At 38.7% G+C, this 25370-nt stretch overlaps 1 protein-coding gene across 1 annotated transcript; it reads left to right on the forward strand.

The window, feature by feature from the left end:
• The first annotated feature begins 16419 nt into the window (after positions 1–16419).
• LOC125111589 (olfactory receptor 143-like) lies at positions 16420–17355 on the forward strand. Its single transcript, XM_047753583.1, has one exon. The coding sequence runs from the start codon at positions 16423–16425 to the stop codon at positions 17353–17355; it is 933 nt and encodes a 310-aa protein (XP_047609539.1). The 5' UTR covers positions 16420–16422.
• The last annotated feature ends 8015 nt before the right edge of the window (positions 17356–25370 follow it).

The raw sequence follows: 25370 nt of genomic DNA on the forward strand, positions 1-25370 counted from the left end.
CAGTAAATGTTAATTACCCATCAGGGATTATACATTCTCCAAAGCATAGGACAAAGGATCCTCTGCTGACTCTTATAAAGATGCAAACAATTAATGTCATTGAAAATTCACTAATCATATTCCAGATAGCACTAGTTTTAAGAATTTAAGTTCATAATGATATATAAACATTTCATTTATTATGGTCCTTTACAATATTTGAATCCTTTTAAATAAGCGTTTATATAAATTTTATAGACATAAAACAAAAAATCTTTTTAATGGATTTCAGAGATTGTTATTTAATGAGACATTAGTATAAGAATGATTCCATGGAAATTTAATTAACTTTGGTTGTTTTGACCCAATGTGTTAACAGATCAAAATCAAATCTCTAAGAAAATGAGCTGCCATTCCAAGGAAATATGACTTTAGAATACCCATGTTATGTATTAGCTTATGATCATGACTGTGAGAATAAATCTCATTTTTTTTAAATTTTGAAACTATAATAGAGTCACAGGAAATTTCAAAAATAATGGGTAGAGTCCCTTGAATTACCACCCAGCTTCCTACTGTGGAGACATCTTCGACAGCTGTAGTATAGAAGCAAAACCAGGAAATTGGCATTGGTATGATGTTAATAGGATACAGGACTACAGACATTATTCAGCTTGCACAATTTTACATGCAGCATGTGTGTGTGTGTGTGTGTGTGTATGTGTATTTTATGCAATCTAACCACTTATATGGATTCATATCACTACCACCGCAATCATGATACAAAACTCTTCCACTACCATAAAGGAACTCCTTAATATTACCCCTGTATTGTCATACCTATCCCCTCCCACCTTCATCTCTGTCTTCTGGCAACCACTAACATGTTTTTCATGTCTATAATGGGGTCATTTGGAAGACAAACAAATCTATACAAGTTATAACTTCTGAAATTGGCTACTTTTGCAAAGCATGAAGCCCTTAAATCCATCCCAGTTTTGTGTGTATCAAAAACACACACAAAAAAATGAGTGGTCTGCTCATTTTATTGCTGAGTTATATTCCATTTTGTACAATCCACATCTATTCAAATTTCTGTAGCAATTTAAAAATTACTTGGCTCGACACAAAAGTATATCTATTTCATTTATGGAAAATATTTCCGGGGCAAGGGCTATAAGATCACAGTTGAGACTGGTTCTTCTTATAATATTAATTTTTAAATCAGTTTATTGTGGTGTTTGTAATTTGTTTTCATGATTTCATCAAATTGTCTTTCTGAGTTTTCCTGTAGTTCACTGAGCTTCCTTAAAACAGCTATTTTGAATTCTCTATCAGGCAAATCACAGATCGCCAAATCTTTGGGGTGTGTTTTGGGAACATTATTGTGCTGCTTTGGTGGTATAATGTTCTATTAAACTTTCAAAATCCTTGAAGACTTTGTTGCTGTCTTCAAATCTGAAGAAGCAGTCACCTCCTCTAGTCTTTCTAACTGGCTTCAGGAGAGAATTATCTTCTGTTAATCCTTCCAGTAATTCTGAGGCATTCTCAGACATTTTCTACAGTGACATTTGCTCCACACTTCTTGTTTAAATTTAGAGCAGAATTCTTAAGCCTGTAAGCCTTCTTTAAATCCTGCAAATCTAGTTCAGTTGCTGATAACCTCCTTTTGCATCCCCTAGAGTGTTGCTACATGCTCAGGTTCATGGTTTCTCCCAGGCCTGCACAGTGCACCAGAATTTGAGTTGGTATGATAACATGTCAAAGACAAGGGGAACACAGAGTATGTCCCACTATTACTCTTTGTGAAAATGCACAATACCATCATTGTGTGTGTGTGTGTGTGTGTGTGTGTGTGTGTGTTATTGTTAACACCAAAATGTGCAGAATCACACTTTAGGAGATGTCTCATTCAGCAAGATGTGGGAGGATACAGACAGGAGACTCCAAGAGCCCTGGCTAGACTCCCAGCTGTTGGCCTCTCTATGGGCAAGAGGCTCCACTGCTAACAGGCAGGATGCCTGTTAGGGGTCTCCTTTAGCCTCAGGCATGGAATGGACTGCTAAGAACAGTGATACACCAGGCCACAGGAAAACAAACTTGGCAGCAAGCACATTAAGGCCAAGAAACACTCTAGCTCACCCAGCTCACCAGTGACCTTTCCACCTAAACAAAAGTCCCTGCTGTCACCACTCTCTGGGCAGTGACTATTGTGAACATAGACCTGTCAGGGAGTAAAATTTTCTCCCAGTCCCACCACCCTCCCTTCTCCAGCTGCTGGAAGTCAGAACTGCTGCCTTTGCTCAACAGCCTTGTTTCTTAAATTCCCTCTCAGGATTTCTTATACTTAAAGAAAAAAAAAAACAAACTATTTGTAAAGAAATAGCAGAAACACTAATTTCACAGTGCTAGCACATACACAGTTGGGAGGGGGCCTTTGCTTTCTAATCATACAGTACCAAAAGGTATCATTCTAAATCAAAGTTACTCTCTGGAGGTCAAAAAGATACAAGAAAGGTAAGAGGACAAAGTTTGCAGGTTGGTAACTAAGAGGAAAGTCTTCAAGAACTGGGTAGAGTTGGAGTCTGCTGGGTATCTGTACAGCAAGGACCACACCCACCTCATGGGGCACCAGGACCACTCCAAGCAGTGGTCTGTAGCTCAGGAGCAACCATACCCTGTCTTCACCTGTTCAAGAACAACCATCTCACAGTAAGCCACTTTTAGGCAGTGGCTGGGGATGGTGCCTATGAATATATGTCTGTGGGGCATGCCAGGGACTCTTCAGGAAGCTGGGGCATCATTCATCCAGAACAGGCTTTATCCTGTGCAAAGCCTAGTGCTTTCACTCCTTTTCAGGTGCTGGCCAGAGCCTTAATGGAGGAGCAGGCCAGGTCTGCTTCAGTGGGCCTGGTCAGGGCAGGCCCTCAGGGATTCCCACTTCCCTCCACACCTCCTGCCCCTTGCAAGTGCCTGTCCCATTGTACTTCTCTGAGAAAGGCATTTTCCTTTCTTTTTCAGATTCTTTTTCCATATATCTTATCAGAGAATATTGGGTAGAGTTCCCTCTGCTACATGGTCCCTGTTGGCTAGTCATTCCACATAACACAGCTGCATATGCCAATCCCAAACCTCAAGGCCACCCCCCCACATACCTGTCCCCTTTGGTAACCCTAAGTTTGTTTCCAAAGTCTATGAGTCTATTTCTGTTCTGCAAGTAAGTTCATTTGTATCCTTTTTTTTTTTAGATTCCACATATAAGTGGTATCATATTATGTTTGTCTTTTTACTATCTGACTAACTTCATTTAGCATGATAATCTTTAGGTACACCCATGTTGCTGCTAATGGCATTACTTCATTCTTTTTCATGGCTGAGTATTATTCCATTATATATTATATATGCGCACACACACACACACCACATCACCTTTATCCATTCCTCTGTCAATGGATATTTAGGTTCCTTCCATGTCCTGGCTATTGTAAATAGTGCTGCAATGAAGACTGGCGTGCATGTATCTTTTGTAATTATGGTTTTCTCTGGATCTATACCCAAGAGTGGAATTGCTAGATCATAGGGTAGTTCTATTTTCAGTTTTTTGAGTAACCTCCATACTGTTTTCCATAGCGGTTGCACCAATTTACATTCCCACCAACAGTGTAAGAGGGTTCCTTTTTCTCTGCATGTTCCTCAGTATTTATTGTTTGTGGACTTTTTAATGGTGGCCATTCTGGCTGGTGTAAAGTGGCACCTCATAGTAGTTCTGATTTACATTTCTCTAATAATTAGCAATGTTGAGCATCTTTTAATGTGTTTTTTTTTGGCCCTCTGTATGTCTTCTTTGGAGAAATGTTTATTTAGATCTTCTGCGCATCTTTTGCTTAGGTTGCTTATTTTTCTGATATTGAGCTACATAAGTTTATTGTATATTTTGGAGATCAATCCCTTGTTGGTTGCTTCATTTGCAAGTATTTTCTACCACTCTGTGGGCTGTCCTTTTTTTCATATAAAGTAAAACTAACACTGTTTGGAGATGACATGATACTATATATAGAAAAATCCTAAAGATGCTACAAGAAAAGTGTCTGGTTAGAGCTCATTGGTAAATTTGGTAAAGTTTCAGGATACAAAATTAATACACATAAATCTACTGGATTTCTATATACTAACAATGAAAAATCATTAAGAAAAATTAGGGAAACCATCCCATTTACCATGGCATCAAAAATATAATACCTAGGAATAAACCTACCTAAAGAGACAAAAGTCCTGGACTCTGAAAACTATAAGAAGCTGATGAAAGAAATCAAAGATGACACAAACAGATGGAAAGATGCCCTTGGAAAGGAAGACTCAATATTGTCCAAATTAGGGAGTTCCCGTCATGGCGCAGTGGTTAACGAATCCGACTAGGAACCATGAGGTTGCGGGTTCGATCCCTGCCGTTGTTCAGTGGGTTAACGATCCGGCGTTGCCTTGAGCTGTGGTGTAGGTTGCAGACGCGGCTCGGATCCTGCGTTGCTGTGGCTCTGGTGTAGGCAGGTGCCTACAGCTCCGACTGGACCCCTAGCCTGGGAACCTCCATATGCCGCAGGAGCGGCCCAAGAAATGGCAAAAAGACCAAAAAAAAAAAAATTGTCCAAATTAATGTACTACCCAAGGCAATCTATAGATTCATCATAATCCCTATCAAATTACCAACGGCAACTAGCACAAAGAAATTTTAAATTTATATAGAAACCCAAAAGACTCCAAAGAGCCAAAGAAAAGCATTTTTTGAGTGTAGTCCACCCCTCCCTCACAAATCTCGGGGCCCTTCCTCACAGCAAAAGGGATGGCCACCAAAAAAAGATGCCTGGAAGCAGTAATTAAAGGGGAAAATAAGGACAGGAAGAGAGCCTGCAGCCACCTGAGATGCAGGTGGGAAAGAACAGGCCTGAGGATGTGGGAGGCCGGGAGAGAAAGAGGCAGCAGAGTGAAGCAGCTGCACAGCCAGGAAGTCACAAGCAGAGGGGAACGCTAAGAAAACAGAAGCTTCGAGACACACGGCATGGAGACAATGGGGGTCTGAAGTACGAAGAGGTGTTCCCCTGAAAGGAGAGGGACTGAGGCAAAAAGAGATGGGACCCTGAAGTGAACGAGGGCCCAAAGGGGACATGAAGCCTAAAGAGATGCTGGAGGCAGACAAGAAGGGGAGGCTGAGAGCCCAGAGACTGAGGTGTGAGATGAGAAGGAGTAGACAAATAAGCCTGGTGCAGTGAGGGCCCAGAGCCCCAAGGAAGCAGAGGGCCAGAGGCAGGGCATCCACCCAGAGGGCCCCAAGCCTAGTAAAGCTCTGCGTCCAAGCTGCTCAGGCTGGAGAGCCAGGTGCCCTGCATGATGGGTGGCCGTGGCGCAGACACTCTGGCCTGAGCTAATGGCCAGATTTACTTCTTACCTTAGAACATACCCAGGTTCTTGGGTGTGAGCTTACTCACCTTGCTGTCCCCGGTGTCCTTCTCCGCCAGGACCTTTCCGCCAGGACCTCTCCACCAGCCTGACCTTTCGCCTCCATTTTGCAAAACACCTGCGGTAGCGGCAGGCACGACTTCTTGCGCATGCTCCCCAAGTGCGCAACAGCCGGCTGATCCCAGCAGCCTGTGCGGCTTAGTAGGCCTAGGTTCCCAGGCTGGCCAAATAGAAGGTGGCCGAGACTTTCTGCTTGTGGAGACGGCTAGTGGGTGGCCTAGCTCCAGCTACTGTGCACGTGGGCTGGGCCTGGAGTGTGGACCACATGGTGCTTCTGGCGCGGGGCGCTGATCTGCCCCGAGCGACTTCGGTACCATCCATCTCGCAGTTGCTGCCTTAGAAGGCCTTGGCCGTGGCCCAGTCTGCGCATGCCGGCAGGCCCACACTGGTCTCCTGTGGCAGCCTCCGTGCTGTCACCCAGGTCCATCCGGCCGCTAGGGGCTCTCGGGCTGCGTGTTCTCCGGTGGCCGCTCACTCGGGCCAGGCAGCTGCCAGGGATGAGACGCCTGGAGCCCTCGCAGGACCTCGCTGTGGCCGCCAGCAGCCGACTACACCCGCCGGGTCTTCGGAGACTCTCCGGATAAGGTAAGAGTGAGGCTGCAGCTGAGTTCAGGCACAGGGCCACCAGGCCGTCAATGAGCTCGCTGAGGCTGCGGCAGGGGTACCTTGGCCCACCTGTCGCGTGGAGCAGCGGAAGTCAAGCTGACGCCGCGGTTCTGCTGCAGAAGAATCGCACGGGTGGAGCAGGGGGCTCTCAGGGTTGCGGCGGCGCTAGCTCCCCACATCACCGTTGTTAATCATAAGCAAATCAGCCGAGAAAAAGCACTTGAATATAACGAAATTCCTCTTATCTCCTATCTATTGTTATTCCATCAATCCCCATACACATGTAATAGACTTTCAGAGTTGCAGACACATACCCCTGTGAGAAACAAATTCAGCAACTAGAGTACAGTATTTATATGCCATCCTTTTTATATTCTAGTCAGAATTTTGTATTGGAGGAGCCATCTGCAAAATATCAGACTCCCATTGTTCTCACATAAAGTTCAACACTGTTGGAAGCACCAACATTTCTCAGATTGTTGTGTGCATGGGTTTCTCCCCAGAGTATTTTACCAATTTTATCCAACTTTGTAGATGCAGTTGTGATTTTCTAACCTTCTCACTCAGCCATAGCTAGAAGTTCCACACTGAGAAGTTTGTTTTGACTTGACTTACTCATCTTTTTCAAGAAATATAAAGTATGTTTGCAACTTCTAATAATTTTTGGTGGGAAAATACAAAGTTGGAGCAAATGAGTTTATGTTACATGAAAAAGGACATATAGGAAAACCAGTAGTGACTGGTTGCCAAAGAGAAAGCCAGAGTCTTCTCTTTTGAGAAGTAAGGTGCAAAGATTACACAAATTTCAATGATTAATTGTGAATGAAAATACCCTGACATCTTAGACTGCAAAGTTTTTTTCCTATTTTTAACTTAGAATTTAACTCATTTGACAGCTATGTGTTTTTTCAGTTAGTTCATACTTTGGCTTATATATGTGGTGGGAAAATGTGGTATTAAAATTTATGTGGACAAACAAGAAAAAGTGACTCTAATTCAGTGCTATATGTCAATTATACCTTAATAAAACTAGAAAAAATGTCTGTAGCTCTTTTAAATAGACAAGAGTTAATAGAAAGAGGATTGGGATTTCAGACAATTGGTTTGAGGTTATAAAACCAAGGTTGGAGAACAGGCAAAAGAAGTAATTTACAACGCAAGGATCCCAGCTTGGTAGAAAGAGTTCGTGCAAGGATGGGATAGGCCAAGAGGAAGAGCAGCTATGCTGCCACTGACAAAGAATGCTCCTCTGTCCTGAGCAATGACAGCACCCACATCATGCAGTATAGTTGTGGGTATGTTACTTTCTCAGTGTCAGGAGAGCAGAGAGGGCTGATGATTCTACTAGCTTGAGGTTCTGCTTTGTTGTGGCAAAGTGTTTAAAGGACTGTCAAGTCGTACTGCCTGAAATTTAAACCCAAAATGATTCCCCACTTTCTATTTGTGAGATTTTTAGACAATTTATGTAACTTTTTTCACCCTTGTTATCCACATCTCTAAGATGAGAATAATTGTCTTTTGGGTTAAATGACTTACTACATGGCAAGTATTAGAACACTTCCTGGATCATAGAAAGAGTCTGATAAGTGTTTGTACTCTTTCTCCTCATTTATATGCATCTATATGTGTAGCCTGAATCTGTTCCCTGTCTCCTGCACAGTTGTATTTTATGTCTATCTATGTGCCTCAAGTTAAAGTGCCCCAAATGGCATTCAACATTTTCTTGTGGTTATCAGTACTTCTCCTCCTCTGGTCATCATTCTCTAAGCTTTTTTCACAACCATGGAGGCGAAAAACTAAATTCACAAATTAAATATAAGTGTCTTCTCATTTAACTTCTTCATCCAGCCTCCAAGTTCCGGAGAACCTATCTCCTTGAAATCCTGGTCTTGTCTTCCCTCCCTATTGAAGCTTCTCTTCATCTCATATTTAAGTTACTCTCATACTTTACAGTGTGAATTCCTGTGGAATCTGTTTAACCTCCCTCTCACCACACACACACTCACACTTATGCCTCTCTTTCTTGCAATATGGTTATAACTATAAATTGTTAGAAAAGTATTGGCAGCTACATTATTAAGATAGTTTTAAACACTATTTACAGATAGTACATCAAATTCTATTATTGCTTTCATTTTCTTTTTTGTTTTTCTTGAAGTGAATAATTTTAGGTACTTTCATTTGCTTAATCTTCTGTGGATGATTTCTCTAACTTATCCCTGACTCCTTGCCCATTTGTACTGCTCTCCTTTCAATGTATAAAGCTGTAGCTGTATGATATTAGCTGATATTCTAAAAATGTTTTCTTCTTTCCAATAAATTTATGATCCATCCTGGTATTGATAGGATGCCCTGTTACTTTGTTGAAAATTTAACATCTTGAAATCCCTTTCCACTATCTTTTTGAGGATTCTCTTCACCTCTTCCTATGTTAGGTCTCCTATTTTCTGGATCCTGTATATTCCTATTTCTTGGTTTCCTTCTTCATTTTTTAAAATGAATTCAATTTTTAGAACAACGTTAGATTTATAGAAAACTTAAAAACATATACCCCACTCTGATTCCTGTTATTAAGGTCTTATAGTGCATTTGTTACAATTAATAAACCAAAATTGTTATGTTATCCATAATTAAAGTCCATGCTTTATACAGATTTCGTTAGTATTTACCTAGTGACCTTTTTCTGTTCCAGGATCTCATTGAGTTTACCACATTACATTTAAGTTGTTCTTTCTCTTTAAACTCCTCTTGGCTGTGTCAGCTTCCTTCCTCATTTTTTTTTTTTTTGTTGTTGTTGTTGTTTTGGTCTTTTTGCCATTTCTCTGGCTGCTCTCGCAGCATATGGAGGTTCCTAGGCTAGGGGTCCAATCGGAGCTGTAGCCACCGGCCTACGCCAGAGCCACGGCAACACAGGATCTAAGTCGCGTCTGCAACTTACACCACAGCTAACAGCAATCCCAGATCCTCAACCCACTGAGCAAGGGCAGGGATCGAACCCACAACCTCATGGTTCCTAGTCGGATTCGTTAACCACTGCGCCACGACGGGAACTCCTCCTTCCTCATTTTTGACAAAGCAAATACTCCATTAAATTTTCCTTAGAGAGGCTACATGAATGCAAATGTTAGAGACACTGCTTTTCTGAAATTACTTTAATTGTGCCTTTTTATTTTATTGTAAGTTTGGGTAGATGAGGAGTTCTAGTTTAAATGTAACTTTTTCTCAGAATTTTGAAGCCATCAGACCCCAGTGTTTTTTGAATTGCATTGAATCTATAGATATGTTTTGGGGAAAAGAATATGTTAACAATATTGAATCATCCAATCCACAAACATGATGTATCTCTCATTTGTTTATACCATTTTTTATTTCTCAGAGCAAGGTTTTAAAGTTTTCAGTTTAGAGGTTTGCACATGTCATTAAATTTATGGTTTGAGTTTGATGCTGTTGTAGAAGATGTTTTTATTAATTTCATTTTCCAAATTTTTGTTTCCACCACTTAGACATGCAGTTGGTTAATGTTTAATGACCTTCTATCTTGAGACCTTGCTATATCTGCTTATTTGTTCTAGTGTTTTTGTTTTGTTGATTTTTTTACATTAATGATCATATTTTCTATGACTAATGCTAATTTATCTTCTTTTTCAATCTGCTGTCATTTTATTTCATTTCCATGTCTTATTTCAATATCTAGGCTCTTGACCAAATAGAGGAAAGAGCTTATTCCCAGTCTTAAAGGAAAAGCATTCAGTCTTTTTTTATAATTTAATTATAAGTTTTTGTAATTTAATTATAATGTTAAATGTATCTTTTATATAAAACCTTTTATTAAATTGAGAAAATTCTCTTCTGTTCCTATTTTTCTGAGCTTTTTGTGATAAATGTATGTTTAATTTTACCATGTACTTTTTCAGTATTTACTTCTCTGATCATACTATTTTCCCCTTTATTCTCTTGTGAATCATGAATGATTTTTAGAGATGGAACCAGCCTTGATTTCCTGTGATGAAACCCACTTAATCATAAAACATTATCTTTTTTACATAACACTGTATTAATAATATTTTACACATAATTTTTGCAGTTATGTTGATAAGGGATATTGTTGTATTTTTTTTCTTGTAATCCTTTGTCTGACTTGGATGTCCAGGTTATGCTGACCTAATAAAATGTGTTGGAAAATGTTTTCTCTTAACTATGAAATAATTTACATGAAATTGGTATTATTTCTTCTTATGTATTTGATAGAATTAACCAGTGAAGCCATTAGGGTAAGGATGTTAGCACATATGTGTAAAAGATTACCTACTAATTCAACTTGTTTAATAGATAAAAGATTCTTTATGTAATCTATTTTGACCTAGGAATTCTTTATACTCTTTCAGCTCTTCAATCTTAGAAGAAAAAAATCTATGTTTTTATGAAAATATAATTATTTCCAACAAGATGGTTGCCTTGAATAAACTAGCCCACCGTATTTCCAGTAATAGTCCTAGTAATCTTTTGAATATTTACTTTTTCTGAAATAACGCAAATTTAAATGATGAATGGTATTTTTAACTAAAACTAAAAAAAAATTTGAGTTCACTGAGAATTGAACCATCTGTAGCCAATAATGTAAATCTTTAAAATATATAGATATTTTAAAGGTAATATTTTTAAGAAGACTTTCAAGAGGCCAGAAAAAGAAATGACAACTGCCTTGATCTGTGCCTCCCAATATTTCTGGTAAAAGCAACACATAAAAGTAAGAAGAGCAAATAAAACTCCATAAAAACAATAGCATGGCATAATCCAAAGACCAAAAAATGCTCAAACTTCAAAATAGTGGCACATTAAGAAAGAATAATCTCCAATTCCCAGGGAGCAATCTACCTCATGCCTGCTGTACTTCAGGCTTTTGCAGTGAACAAGAGCAGGTATAAAAAGCCATAGGGAAGAGAGAAGAATTGTGGTTCCAATGGATGTAACTTGATCCAAAACCACAGTCAGAAAGACAAAATTCACACTGGATCTGAAAAAGAAAAATCTGTCTTGGGAGATCAGAGCAAGATATACAGGAAGGGAATGGAAAGGATTTGCAATTTGAAGTGTCACCTCTTGGTACCTTGAGAGAAGAAAAAAATTGAAATTATGAAGTACTGTGTGTGTGGAGTAAAAAAATAATAGACACTATTAACAGGTCAGATACAGAATAAGATTTGTGTAGTCATGGTTTTAAAAATAAAAATCTTAAAGACTGGAAGAAAGGCGAGAAGAAAAAAAGACAAAATCAGGCAAGGAGTGAGATTCTTCACTGGGTTGGTCTCTCTCTAATCCCTTCCTAAGGACATTAATCCTCTTGAAATCTCACGCAAAGTTATGCAGTTGGATGAGAACATTTTCTTGGCATCAGTCATGTTTGAAAGATGCATCTCTTTTAACAGACTACTAAAATTAAAAGTGCAGGCTTTGGGCAGCAGATATTGAATTTTTTTTCCTTTCTCTTTATTTATTCTCCTCATTTTGGACTCTAACAGCCTAAAATACCTGTTGGGTAATCTTGGGTGAAGGGTGATAACTTGGTGCCTGCCACATGTTGACAACTGGAAGTTACAAAAGTAGGTACTTAGATAAGAAAAGCTGCTCAATTTCATGTGCTCTGAGTATATGGAGAAGGGCCATGGAGTCCCAGAGAACAAGCAGGTCCTACATAGTCTCGAGGTTAGCCATTTTCCCCTTGAGTTATACCTCAGCTCTTAGTAAGGTCCATTTTGAAATTTCAGCTAAGATAAGATGAAGCAAAGGAGTGATCTTTTCATGGCTTGAATCAAAGTAGTAAAGGTTGTGATGCATATTCATGAGGAACAGAGCGGAGTCTTCTGATCTACACATGGAGAAAGTCTGTCTGAGGAAAAAATCCGTGTAGAACCAAGCATGTTCAAGTAAAAGAAAGAAAGATACCGCCTCTACGACCCCTTGGATTCTGCCAAATCTGAAGCAAAATGCATCCCTGGACTTGCCAGTTAAATGAGCCTTTTGTTAGTCTCAAGCTCATTGCACCCACAACAAAAAGTAATTATGTGTTACACTGAAAAAGGTTTTTAATTAATCCATGTCACTACTGATTCTTGTACAAACTTCTATGGTAGTATTTATTCCCTTTTTTCTGCATAGCATTGTAAGAGAAATTAGTTTTATGTCAAGAAAGATCTGTGTTTAAGTCCTGGCTCTGCCATTAGTTGTTATGACTTTGGCAAAATTTTTTAACATCAGTTTGATTTCTTCATACATAAATCAGAAATACTTCCATCTCAGATAGTTACAAAGATTATAAAGGATAAGTTAATGAAAGAGTTTAGTTTTGTGGCTAGCACCTGTAAATTGTATAACTCTCGTTTCTTTTGTTACTTCGTACAAACGGGCAGGATCTGCATCTTTTTCCTTTTTGTATTCAGAGTACTTTGCAACTTATCTCCACCAGGACCATTATTTATTCTAGAGAGAAAGCAGGACTGTGAAGGGAAATTGATCAGCATATTTTACTACTTCAATGTGCAAAGCATTTATATTCTTATAATCATGTAAACCCTGAATATTAATATCACTTTAAAAATTAACCATGCTGGAGTTGCCGTCATGGTGCAGTGGTTAATGAATCTGACTGGGAACCATGAGGTTGCGAGTTAGATCCCTTCCCTTGCTCAGTGGGTTAAGGATCCGGCGTTGCTATGAGCTGTGGTGTAGGTTGCAGACGCGGCTCAGATCCCGCATTGCTATGGCTCTGGCATAGGCCAGTGGCTACAGCTCCAATTAGATCCCTAGCCTGGGAACCTCCATATGCTGTGGGATCGGCCTAAGAAAAGGCAAAAAGACAAAAAAAAAAAAATTAACCATGCTGGAAAGATGAAGACATTAAGAAAATATTTTTGTGGTGCTGGAAGGTGAAACTTGGCAGGATCTAATTTCCTAAACTTAAAGGCAGTTGACAAGGCATAATATTGAAAAGAATCAAGAAAGAACTTCATGTTATTTAGACATATAAGGACCAAAACAAAACAAAAAAAGACCTGTTAATAAGAGCATGAATAAAAATAAGTAAGATCAACTCCTTGCCCTCTAAGGGTTTACAGTTTATTTTTGTTTTGTTTTGTTTTGTTTTTGTCTTTTTTGTCTTTTTTTGTTGTTGTTGTTGTTGCTATTTCTTGGGCCGCTCCCGCGGTATATGGAGGTTCCCAGGCTAGGGGTTGAATCGGAGCTGTAGCCACCGGCCTACGCCAGAGCCACAGCAACGCAGGATCCGAGCCGCGTCTGCAACCCACACCACAGCTCATGGCAACACCGGATCATTAACCCACTGAGCAAGGGCAGGGACCGAACCCGCAACCTCATGGTTCCTAGTCGGATTCGTTAACCACTGCGCCACGACGGGAACTCCAGGGTTTACAGTTTAAATGAAAATACCCAGGTAAACTTTGTGTATATAAGCAGGATAAGAGAAATGTATAAGATGCTTCAGCAGCACACAAAGAAGGCACTTCAGATTCTGGAAGAGGTCAGAGCTGTCAGAAGTGAAGACAGAAGTAGTCTTGGAGAATGAGTAAGTGGGCTCCAAGTAAAGAATAACCGAACAGGTATCTCAGGCAGATGAAAGAACATGAAGCCAAGAAATCATCAGCAAGTGTGGGAACTTGGGAGTCTTTAGTATTACTAGAAAGTAAAATCTGTGGGACACATGAGAGAGATGGCTGTGGACACCAAGTTTGGGGAGCAGACCCTAGACGGCTCTTTCTGAGGGGGGTTTGCCCCTGTGTTGAGAAAGAAGCTGAAGGGTTTTAAACAAGGAAACACTGCATCTTCACAAGTAATTCTCTATAAAATTTGTGAAGTATGGATTTCCAGAGAAGATAGATATGGCAGGAAGAATTCTAAATATATTGACTCCCCCCTACCAATATATTTTCCCTTGTATAATCCCCTATTATTTGAATATGGGAAGAACCATATAAATAATGCTATATCACTTTAGAATTTATACATGTTATATGACATCGTCAACCTTAAGTGAGGGAGCTTATCAGGGCAGGCCTAATCTAATCACATGAGCGTATTAAAAGCAGAATTTTTCTCAAGCAAGCACAAGAAGGATTCATCATGCTATTTACTGCAGATTTGGAGACAAAAGGGCCACAAAAGGATGAGGAGAGCAGGCAGCCTCTAGGGCTGAGTGACCTCCAGCTGACAGCCAGCAAGGAAATGGAGCTCTCAATTCCACAACCACAGGAACTGAGTTCTTCCAACAACTTGACTAAATTCGGAAACAGATTCTTCCCCAGAGCCTCCAGAAGGAATGCAGCCCTGCCCACACCCTGATTTCAGCCTGGGCAGAGAATCCAGCCATGCTGGTCCATACCAGACTTCTAAGTTACAGAGCTATGACTAACAAGCAGGTGTTTTTTGAGCCTCTGAGTTTATGGTTAATTATTACACATCAATAAAAAGCTAATTCATAAGTGATGGTAGGACCCTGTGTTAAGGAAACATTTAAAGTATTCCAGACTTAAGGTAAGACAGCTTTATCAAAGTGAGTACAATGAAGAGGAAGGATCAGAAACCAAGGATTTTAAGGAGGTAAGAGTCGTGTAAACTTGGAAGACCAAATGCTAATGGTTTGTAAGAAGGAGAAGCCCAGAATGACAGCCTATTTATAGATTTGACTAACTAGGTAGAGGATGGTGCCATTGACTTAGTAAAAGATGACAAGAGGAGAAATAGGTCTGGAACCACAAGGAGATGCTGAATTCAGTTTGAATGAGGATGTCTATAAATAGTGGTGTACAGTATTGTAAACTTAGGGAAGAAGTCCATGTTATAGATGAAGATGAAGATGAAGGAGACCAAATACTCCCTTAGCACTTATTATATGCTAAGCAGTGGTCTAGAGGTAATAAGGCATTTAATCCTGAAAGCAGTTTTAAGAAGCAGCACTATTATTAAACTCATAATGTCTGCAAGGCCAAATGGCTTAGAGGGATTGAGTAGCCTGTCCAAGATCACAGAAGTGATAAGAGGAATTTAAACTCAGACTCAGTGTGACTCCAGAGCTCGTTCTATTAACATTTCCCTGTTATAATTCTCTATATATGTGAACTACAAAAGATGGATATTGTGAAAGACTGTGAGTCACAGAAAATGTAAAAAAAAAAAAAAAGTCTCGGAAATGACTCTGCCCCTGAACACTCCTCTTTTAGAATCAAGGGTGAGCTCTGAAGTTAACTGGGAATACAATGGAGGCTACTCCTTCCCTGCACAGAAGATTTGAAATTCTTAATGTGAACTGATACTTGGAGAACAATGCTGACTCCCAAAAGGCACCAGTATCAACTTACTGACAAATGATGTAAACACAGGCTCAGTAATTTCTTCCCTGAGGAGCCTGATCAAACTTTGATCCTTAATGAAGCTAATTTTCTAAGTTTCCAAAGAAGTTCCTGAGATCCACAGAGAATAAGATGCATCCACACTATTAGTCAGCTGATGGTTTGGAAACAAAAGGTTGATGCCTTTGCCTTGCCCTGAAGACATTATATGCAAATCCACAAATAGGGAATGTTGCCTCCTCCTTTGTCAGAACTTTTGTCTCCTTCAGGCAAGGGGATGGAAAAGAACACTAGAGTCCTGGTAGTAGTAAGGTGTCCATGTAAACAGAAGTTGGGCTGCTGAGTCTTCTCTGTTCTGATGTTTTCGTTTCTACTGCTATAATAGTAAAGAGGTCTGTGAGGCCACCTGCCCTTCTTAAACAATTGATTGGAGAAAGGGAAAGGGCAGGAGAAATGCAGGGTCTAGGGGATACTCAGCACTCTCACTCAGCCAGGTACTGAGTTTCTGAAAGGTGAGAGGGGAGAATGGGTTGAGTAATGAGCACTATAGGGATCCTGGTGACCTCGTTGTTCCAAGCTTCAGGAATTTCCATAGTAAGTATTCCCAAGTACCACTCTGGACTGCTTTCCCTATTACCCTATCACCTTGGCCAGGTGATATTGTTTCCTTACCTCTCAAATGTGGGCATCATTTTGAGCCTCTGCTAAAAGACTTTATCCTGGATTGTGTCAGCCCAGGGGAGGTAAGGAGTTGCAGCTGAGATTTGAAAACAGAGAAGGAAAGGACAGATGAGAGATGAAAGTCAAAAGGTACTAGTCATTGCTTTCTGGCTCTTTTTGCAGAACATCATCCCAGCTGTCACAGTTGAGCCCCAGTGAAGCAAATCTTCTTGAAACAAAGAATCTGAGTTCTGTCCTAATGTGACATTCTTCTCTCATTTCCTCACAGATCACACCCCTGCAGATAATGGCTGGGGAAAATGACTCATCAGTAACTGAGTTCATCCTCATAGGATTTACAGACCAAGCTCAACTCCAGTTACCCCTCTTCTTCCTCTTCTTATTAAACTATATAGTCACTGTGGTAGGAAATTTGAGCTTAATTAATCTGATATGCCTGGACTGTCACCTTCACACTCCCATGTATTTTTTCATCTTCAACCTTTCCTTCATAGATCTCTGCCATTCCTTTGTCATTACTCCTAAACTGCTAATGAGTTTTGTGTCAGAGAAGAACATCATCTCCTTTGCAAGATGTATGACTCAGCTGTTTTTTTTCTGTTTCTTTGTCCATTCTGAGTGCTATGTGTTGACAGCCATGGCCTATGATCGCTATGTGGCAATCTGTAAGCCCCTTTGGTACACAATCACCATGTCCCCTCAGGTCTGTTCTCTGCTGATGTTTGGTTCATATGTGATGGGATTTGCTGGTGCCATGGTCCACACAGGTAACATGGTCAAATTGTCCTTTTGTGATTCCAACCTCATCAACCATTACATGTGTGACATCGTCCCCCTCCTCCAGCTGTCCTGCAGCAGTGCCTATGCCAATGAGCTAGTAGATTCCATTATTGTGAGTACAGTTGTACTAATATCTAGCTTAATTATTTTTTTTTCTTATGCTTTGATCCTCTCCAATATCCTCCACATCTCATCAGCTCAAGGTTGGTCTAAAACCTTCAGTACTTGTGGCTCTCACATAATAACAGTTGCCTTCTTCTACGGTTCTGGGTTGTTCACACATCTCAAGACCTCTTCTGATGGTTCTATGTGCCAGGGGAAGTTTTTCTCAATATTTTATACCAATATAGTACCCATGTTGAACCCCCTCATCTATAGTCTAAGGAACAAGGATGTCAAGCTTGCTCTGAAGAAAGCCCTGAAGAGAGTTGCAAACTAAGCAGAACCAATATTGCTGGCTTGTTGGGACACATGTTTGTATATATGTAAGTGTGATTTCCTGTAATTTTCTTCTGAACAAGGTTTTTACTTTCGATACTTTTTTAGCTCTATGTATTCCATTTACAAGTACAGATATTATTGAGTCACATGATTGCTCTCAGTTCCATGCTTACTCACTGAACTGAACTTTATTCTTAATAGCATTGTTCAGAGACTTAGGCTGATTCCTACTGCTTTTTAGACCACCTCCTACCTGGCCTCTTTCCGTGTACTTTTTGTACATCAGCAAGAACGTGGAATGCTGTCTGATGAGGTCACCCCTCTGTTTTCCCCAAAAATAATTACAATATGGCCCTTTCTGGATTTAAGCATTTGAGAAATTCCTACTGTATAAGTGCTAAATATTCTAGAATTTCAGAGTTCTTTTAGTCATGATTTCTGTAGTAATGGATTTCCTAACTCAACAAAGCTTTCGTGGTATCTGTGAGATATTATGCTTAGTTAATGGGGATCACAGGTGTTAGCTTATAAGACTAAGCACAGAATATGTTAATACCAGTTAGGAACTGAAAGAAAGAAACTTAGTTAATTCAAATTAATTTAGCCTGACATGTTATAATAGCATCAAGCATATTGTGTGTGTGTGTGTGTGTGTGTGTGTGTGTGTGTGTGTGTGTGTAGAGAGAGAGAGAGAGAGTCATAATTTTGATTACATCTCTAATCAAATAGAATTTGACCACCTTGTGTTCATTTCTCCTTCCTTCTATGCATGGTTAGACTAGAATCTGGCAAAATAAATATTCATGCAATTAGTAACTTGAACTTGTTTGATTTGAATTTTTCTCTAAAGCAAACTAAAACTTTATGGTGATAAAAACTTCCTTTTTTTCATAAAATGAGTTTTCTTAAATTTCATATCTATAAATCTTTGAGACTAAAAAGAGTCTGGTTTGATACAATAGAAGGAAATACCATTCTTTTTTCAGTTTAAAGTACAACCTTTTGCATTTCTGATAAGGCAGGACTAATGGTGATGAAATCTCTCAGATTTTGTTTTTCCTGGGTCTGTTATAACATAGGTGTCTCAAACTGACTAATGTTTCAATTAACTAGCACTCCCATTTACAAAGTAATATGTTCCCCATGCAGAACTTGGATCTCTTTTAGGGAGAAAAAAGGAAATGTTTGGTTTGTTTACAACATAAACTAGGAAAAGTGTGCAATTTTATAATCTAAATGAAACTAAACTAAATAAATAAAATAAAACAGGGATGTATTTATTATATACATGAAATGTACAACTTGTCTCCAGAACGTAACCTATGCTTATGTCAGTAGAAGATAATAAAATCAAGTAAATGAATTTGCTATGCATGAAAAGTGGCTGTAGCATTTTTAGAATGCAAAGATTCATCATGGTAGGTAAAATTTTGTTTAGATAATAAAATCAAGTAAATGAATTTGCTATGCATGAAAAGTGGCTGTAGCATTTTTAGAATGCAAAGATTCATCATGGTAGGTAAAATTTTGTTTAGATAATAAAATCAAGTAAATGAATTTGCTATGCATGAAAAGTGGCTGTAGCATTTTTCAGAATGCAAAGATTCATCATGGTAGGTAAAATTTTGTTTCTCAAAGGGCAGCAGAAACATAGACACATCTTGGCTATTGTGCACCCTCCTCATGCTTGGCCTGAGCTGTGATAAAAATAGATTGCCTGTGAGTTTCCTCACTAGGACTGACAGTTGCCTTGCCCTAAACTTTAGGCTGCTAAACAAGATAGAAGGTTCCAGATAGGGCTCACTGTTTCTCAGCTCCACACTCATCTTTCCTACATATTGCCAAGGTTAGAAACCTGTTGTCTACATATGAAAAACACCCCTGACATCTTGACAGCATGGCTAATCATTTAAACATGGCCCTTGTCCTAGAAAAGCTGAAAATCTGTGGCAGCTTCTGACAGGCATATTTACACTCAGAGTGAGGATAATAGGTACATTAGTCCCACGCACATTAGATTGGTTTAAGAGGATGGGAGACTTCATGGAGAAAGTAATGTTTGAACAAGGAAAAGGAGGGAATAAGTTAACTGCACAAAAGTAGAAGTGTGTATTGTCAGATGGGAATTATAAGAGCATAGCAAGCAGGGAGTATTCAAGAAGGAAAAACATGAGGTAAGGGCCAACGATGACAGAGCATTAGGCATTCCGGAAGGAGCATAGGCATGTATGACAATTGCAAATTAAGATTGTAAGGAAATACAACAAAATGTTAACAGCAGTTAATTCTAGGTGACATATAAGGTGTGACTTAAGATTTAGGGTGGGGAGCTAGTTAATCTTGGCAGGAATATAATCAGGTGTCCAAAACTAAGGCTGGACACTAAGAGAAGAAGCTAGGAGAAGTTACAGCAGTTCAAAGAGGATGAAGGTTCACAGAGATTTAGCAAAAGCCCACCAAATACTGAGTGCTTGAATAAGGCTAATATCCCTGAGTGATAGATATAGATATCCATATTGCCCATTTGGGTTACTTCCAGTTCAGAAATGAATATAGGTGAATCAGTAGAACATAAACCTCAGAACCTGAATCTGTATATTACCAGGGGAGTGTAGAAAGACACCTCCCTCTCCAAGGTAACCAGCCTGAGACGCTCTTGCCTTGTTCTCCATTGTTGTCTTATTTATCAGTAGAACACTAAATGAAGTCACTGCTCTTAACTTTCTTGTAGTGATGACTCTCCTCAATTCCCTGAATAAATAATTAGTGGTAATACTCATTTATTCATGCATTCAGTCATTCCACAAATACCTTTTGCGCATCTGTCATAGTAGGTGCTACACATGGGATATAATACAGAAGAAAACTGCGTTCCCTACGTTCATTAACTCACGTTATGGTAAGGAATAGTTGTGACTTGGTGGAAAAATATCCTATTGTTCTAATTTTGTGATTGAATATAGGTCAAAAATATGGTTAAGAATAACGAATCCACAAAGGGAATAATTTGCATTTGGATTCACTCAGAAAAAAATGGTCCTCTTTCATTTCTGATTAATATTGCTACTTTTTAAAGGACAAAAGGTTTTTGTATCACCTAATCTTTCTCAAATAACATCAGAATTACAATTGTAATTAATGAAGGAAAAGCACCAAGTAATTTATTTCATTATGAAAGCTAATGATAGTGGGAGTTTTCTGTTATGGAATTCATGCTGGGATTTACTCTGACGCACAGAGTCTCCTCATAACCACAGAAGAGGTTCTAAGCAGGATAGACAGAATTGGAGATTAAGACAAAAATTTAACAATGTTAATCTTATTAAATTGGCTAAAAGAAACAGATTTGGGGGAAATCTTTAGGATCTAGAGCCAGACATAGATTAAGACTTGACATCAAAAGCACAATCTATAAAAGGAAAATTTGTAAATTTAGACTCACCAAAATTAAACATTTTGGCTCTGTCAAATACTCTGGTAAAAGGATAAAAAGACAGGGAGATAGAAAATATTTGGTAGCATATGTCTGACAAAGGACTAATATTAAGATATATAAGGCATTCCCTTGTGGCTCAGTGGGTTAAGAATCCAGTACTGTCACTGCTGTGGCTCTGGTTACAGCTGTGGCACAGGTTTGATCTCTGGCCCAGGAACTTCTGCACACCACAGGTGCAGCAAAAATAAAAGGAGGGAGGGAGGAAAGAAGGAAGGAAGGAAGGAAGGAAGGAAAGAGAGAGAGAAAAAAACAAACAAACATAAAGTACTCTCAAAATTCAAAAGTTATAAAAAAGGGACAATTTGAAAATGAGGAAAAGAAATGAACAGACATTTCACTGAAGAGGACATGCACATGGCAAAGAAGGATGTGAAAAGATATTCAGCATTATTAGAGAAACTCAATTAAAACCACAATGAAATAACACTACATATCTATCAGAGTGGCTAAAATAATGAATAATGGCAGTAGCAAATGTTGACAATGATATAGAAAAACTAAATCACTCATAAATTGCTGGTGGGAATATAAAACATCATGATCACTCTGAAAAACAGTTTTTTAGTTTCTAATAAAATTGAACTTATGATTTCCTAGCACTTACATCCTTGGGCATATATCCCAAGGCAAGTAAAACTTATTTTCGCACAAAAATTTGGATAAACCCTGATTCAGGCAACGACTTAGACCAATTTTGAGGGAATTAAGCAAAGTCAATCCCAAAATGTTACATAATATTAATTAAATGAGAGCGTAATAGAGATAGAGAGCAGATTAGTGGTTTAAGAATTAGGGTATTTTAAGGCTGGGGATGCAGTTTAAGGAGGGAGATAAACCATACAAATTAAGAACAACATGAGGGATCTTTGTGATGATAAAACTGTTCCGTATGTTGACTGTGGTGTTGAATACACAAACCTACCTCCATATGTGACAAAATTGTATGGAATTAAATACTCATATACATAAATGAGTAAAAGTAAAACTGGGAAAATCTGAACAAGCTCAATATGTTGTTATCAGTGTTGATATCCTGGTGGTGATATTATACTATAGCTGAAGATGTTACCATTGGGGAAAATTGAATAGAGGATACATGGGATCTCTCTGCATTATTTTTATAACTGCATGTGAATTTACTTTAAAAAAAAAGATAAGGGATGTAGGCTTTTATTTCAGAAAGAGAGAAATTAAGACATTCAAGGGAATTTTTAAAATTATATTCTTTGAAATGAAAATCTTGAGCTATTGCCCATTTATATTAATTTTATTATCTTGAATTTAGCTTGAGATGAACAGTATCAGTTAAACAACCTTGTATATACTAGGAAGCTTTCCTAAGCTTTGGTGTGTCCTTAACACATATCATTATGGGGCATCCTGTGTGCATGTTCCTCCGACCTGAATAAATTTGTCCACTGATAGAGCCATCCAGTACACCAAGGATATTCCTAAGATTCAAAATGGACCCACTAAAAGTGTGTGTGTTCAATGCTTGTTTTGTCCCACATCAATACAGATTGATGAAGATAAAGTCAAACTCAAACAACTTAGGTTCAATATTCAGAACCAAAGAGTGTACCATGTATCCCTAATCCCTGCATGTTTGTCTAACTCATTCTCCTTGCATATATGAGGTTGCCCATGCCCAGTACTGCCAAAATCCACCTTTCTTCCCTACTTCTTCCACTACTTATGCATCCAGGTACCTTTTTAGTTATTCTGCATCTGTACTATCCTTCCCAAAACTTCTCTTCAATTCTCTCCATTCCCCAGAGCATCCACACTCTTCCTTTCCAGGGAGCATACATTTGATCAAGACTTCTGTGAGCTTTATAACAACTAAAGCTTCATATACTCCTGAGCATAAAGGGAAAAATGGAAGATGAAGTCTTCAAAATGCTCATTTTCTGGGCTCCTTAAATATTTAGGAACTTGCCAACAGTGGAGGAGAGTTCCTATTTCTCCACACTCTCTCCAGCATTTGTTGTTTGTAGACTAATCACTGACGGCGATTCTGACCAGTGTGCAGTGGTACTTCATTGCAGATTTGATTTGAATTTCTCTAATAATTAGTGATGTTGAGCATATTTTCATATGCCTATTGGCCAGCTATATTTTTTAAATAAAAAGATATTTAGGGACTGGAGAAATGTCTGCCTATTTTTCGATTGGGTTGTATGTTTTTTCGTTGTTGAGTTGTATGAGTTATTTTTTATTTTGAAGATTAACCCCTTGCTGGTTGCAATGTTTGCAAAGATTTCCTCCCATTCTGTGGGTTGTCTGTTCTTTTTTATTGTTTCCTTTGCTGTGCAAAAGCTTTTGAATTTAATTATGTCCCATTGGTTTATTTTTGCTTTTTATTTTCGTTATTCTAGGAGGTGGATCAAACAAGATATTGCCGTGATTTATGTCAAAAAAGTGTTCTACCTGTGTTTTCCTCTAGGAGTTTTATAGTATATGGCCATACAGTTAGGTATTTAATCCATTTTGAGTTTATGTTTGTGTATGGTATTAAATAATGTTCTAATTTTATTCTTTTGCATGTGGCTATCCACTTTTTCCAGCACCATTTATTGAAGAGACTGTCTTTCCTCCATTGTATGTTCTTGCCTCCTTTGTCACGGCTTTGCTGACTGTAGGTGCTTGGGTTTATTTCTGGGCTTTCTGTCCTGTTTCATTTATCTATATTTCTCTTTTTTGTGCCAGTACCATACTGTTACTGATTACTATAGCTTTGTAGTATAGTCTGAAATCAGGAAGCCTGATTCCTCCAGTTCCATTTTTCTTTCTCAGGATTGCTTTGGCTACTGGGAATTTTTCATGTTTCCATACAAATTTTAAAATATTTTGTTCTAGTTCTGTGAAAAATATCTTTGGTAACTTGATAGGGATTGCATTGAATCTATAGATTTCCTTGAGAAGTGTAGTTATTTTGAGAATATTGATTCTTGCAATCCAAGAGTGGTATATCTTTCCTTCTGTTTGTGTCATCTTTGATTTCTTTCATGAGTGTCTTATAGTTTTCAGAGTCCAGATCTTTTGCCTCTTTAGGTAGGTTTATTTTTAGATATTTTATTCTGTTGGTGGGAGTAAAAATTGGTACAACCACATGAAAAGCAGTATTGAAGTTCCTCAAAAAACTAATGTAGAACTACCATATGATCCAGCAATCCCACTCCTGGACATTATCTGGACAAAACTATAATTCAGAAAGATACATGCATTCTTACATTTATTGCAGCACTATTCACAATAGCCAAGACATGTAAACAACTCAAATGTCCCGTTGACAGATGAATGGATTAAGAAGACATGGTACACATTTGCAGTGGAATCCTACTCAGCCATAAAAAGAACAAAATAAAGCCATTTATAGCAACATGGATGCAAGTAGAGATTCTCATACTAAGTGAAGTAAGTATGAGAAAGATATATACCATATGATATCACTTATATGTGGACTCTAAAATTTGGCACAAATGAACTATCTACAAAACAGAAATAGACTCACAGACATGGAGAACAGACTTGTGGTTACCAAGGAGGAGGGGGGAGGGAGGAGGATGGATGGAGAGTTTGGGGTTGGTAGTTGCAAACTATTAATATTTAGAATGGATAAACAATGAGGTCCTACTGTATAGCACAGGGAGTTATATCCAATCTCTTGGGATAGACCATGATGGGAGATAATATAAGAAAAATAATATATATATACACACATATACACACACACATATATATATGGGTCCCTTTGCTGTACAGAAGAAATTGGCACAACATTGTAAATCAACTATACTTTAATAAAAAAAGTATTTAGGGACTCCACCATCTACCTATCTATCTAACATATATACATACACAAACACACAAGGTATAGAGACTGTGTATTTAATCTGTGATTCACTTGGATTTTTATTGTTGTTTATAGTAAGCCTACAGTGTCATCTGAAACTCAGTAATTAAGATTGTTTATTTGCTGAAATTAGCAAAGGAGTCCAGATAAGCCCAAAGGAGATTCATAATGTCTGATGAAGTGGTGAGCTTCATTTATTCATGGTGTGTGTTCATGTTTATTTGTTGGGATGGATGCTTCATAAGAAGTAGGACCATATCTGCATAGTTCAGTGCTATGTCCCCAGTGCCAGATGCAGGGCCTAGTACATCATAGATGCTCCTTTAAATATTTCTTACATAGATATGTGAGAAAGGAAAAAAGCAATGAAAGTGGCCACCATCCAGAGCAGCAGATGTATGTGGGAGGTGGGAAATGAGGGACCAAGGAAGTGAATTCTGTGTCAGGGGCTGGTAACAGCCTCAGAGAATGTGTCTGAACTCCCATGGACTGGACTTTGAGCTCTGGCAAGAGAGAGCAGCAGGCAAATGTGACAGAAACTCAGGGGCAGGAGCAGCTGATCTCCTTCTCTGCAAAGCAGGGTATCTTGGGGTAAGGGAAGGTTGCAGGAGAAAGCAAGGCACTGCCAGTGAGATGACTAGTTCCTGAGAGCAAGGAGATA

The sequence above is a fragment of the Phacochoerus africanus genome, chromosome 11, assembly GCF_016906955.1.
Source record: "Phacochoerus africanus isolate WHEZ1 chromosome 11, ROS_Pafr_v1, whole genome shotgun sequence".
Classification (NCBI taxonomy): Eukaryota; Metazoa; Chordata; class Mammalia; order Artiodactyla; family Suidae; genus Phacochoerus; species Phacochoerus africanus.

Bases quoted from the DNA above. Each gene is read 5' to 3' on its own strand.
- LOC125111589 (XM_047753583.1), top strand. From the start codon at position 16,423: ATGGCTGGGGAAAATGACTCATCAGTAACTGAGTTCATCCTCATAGGA.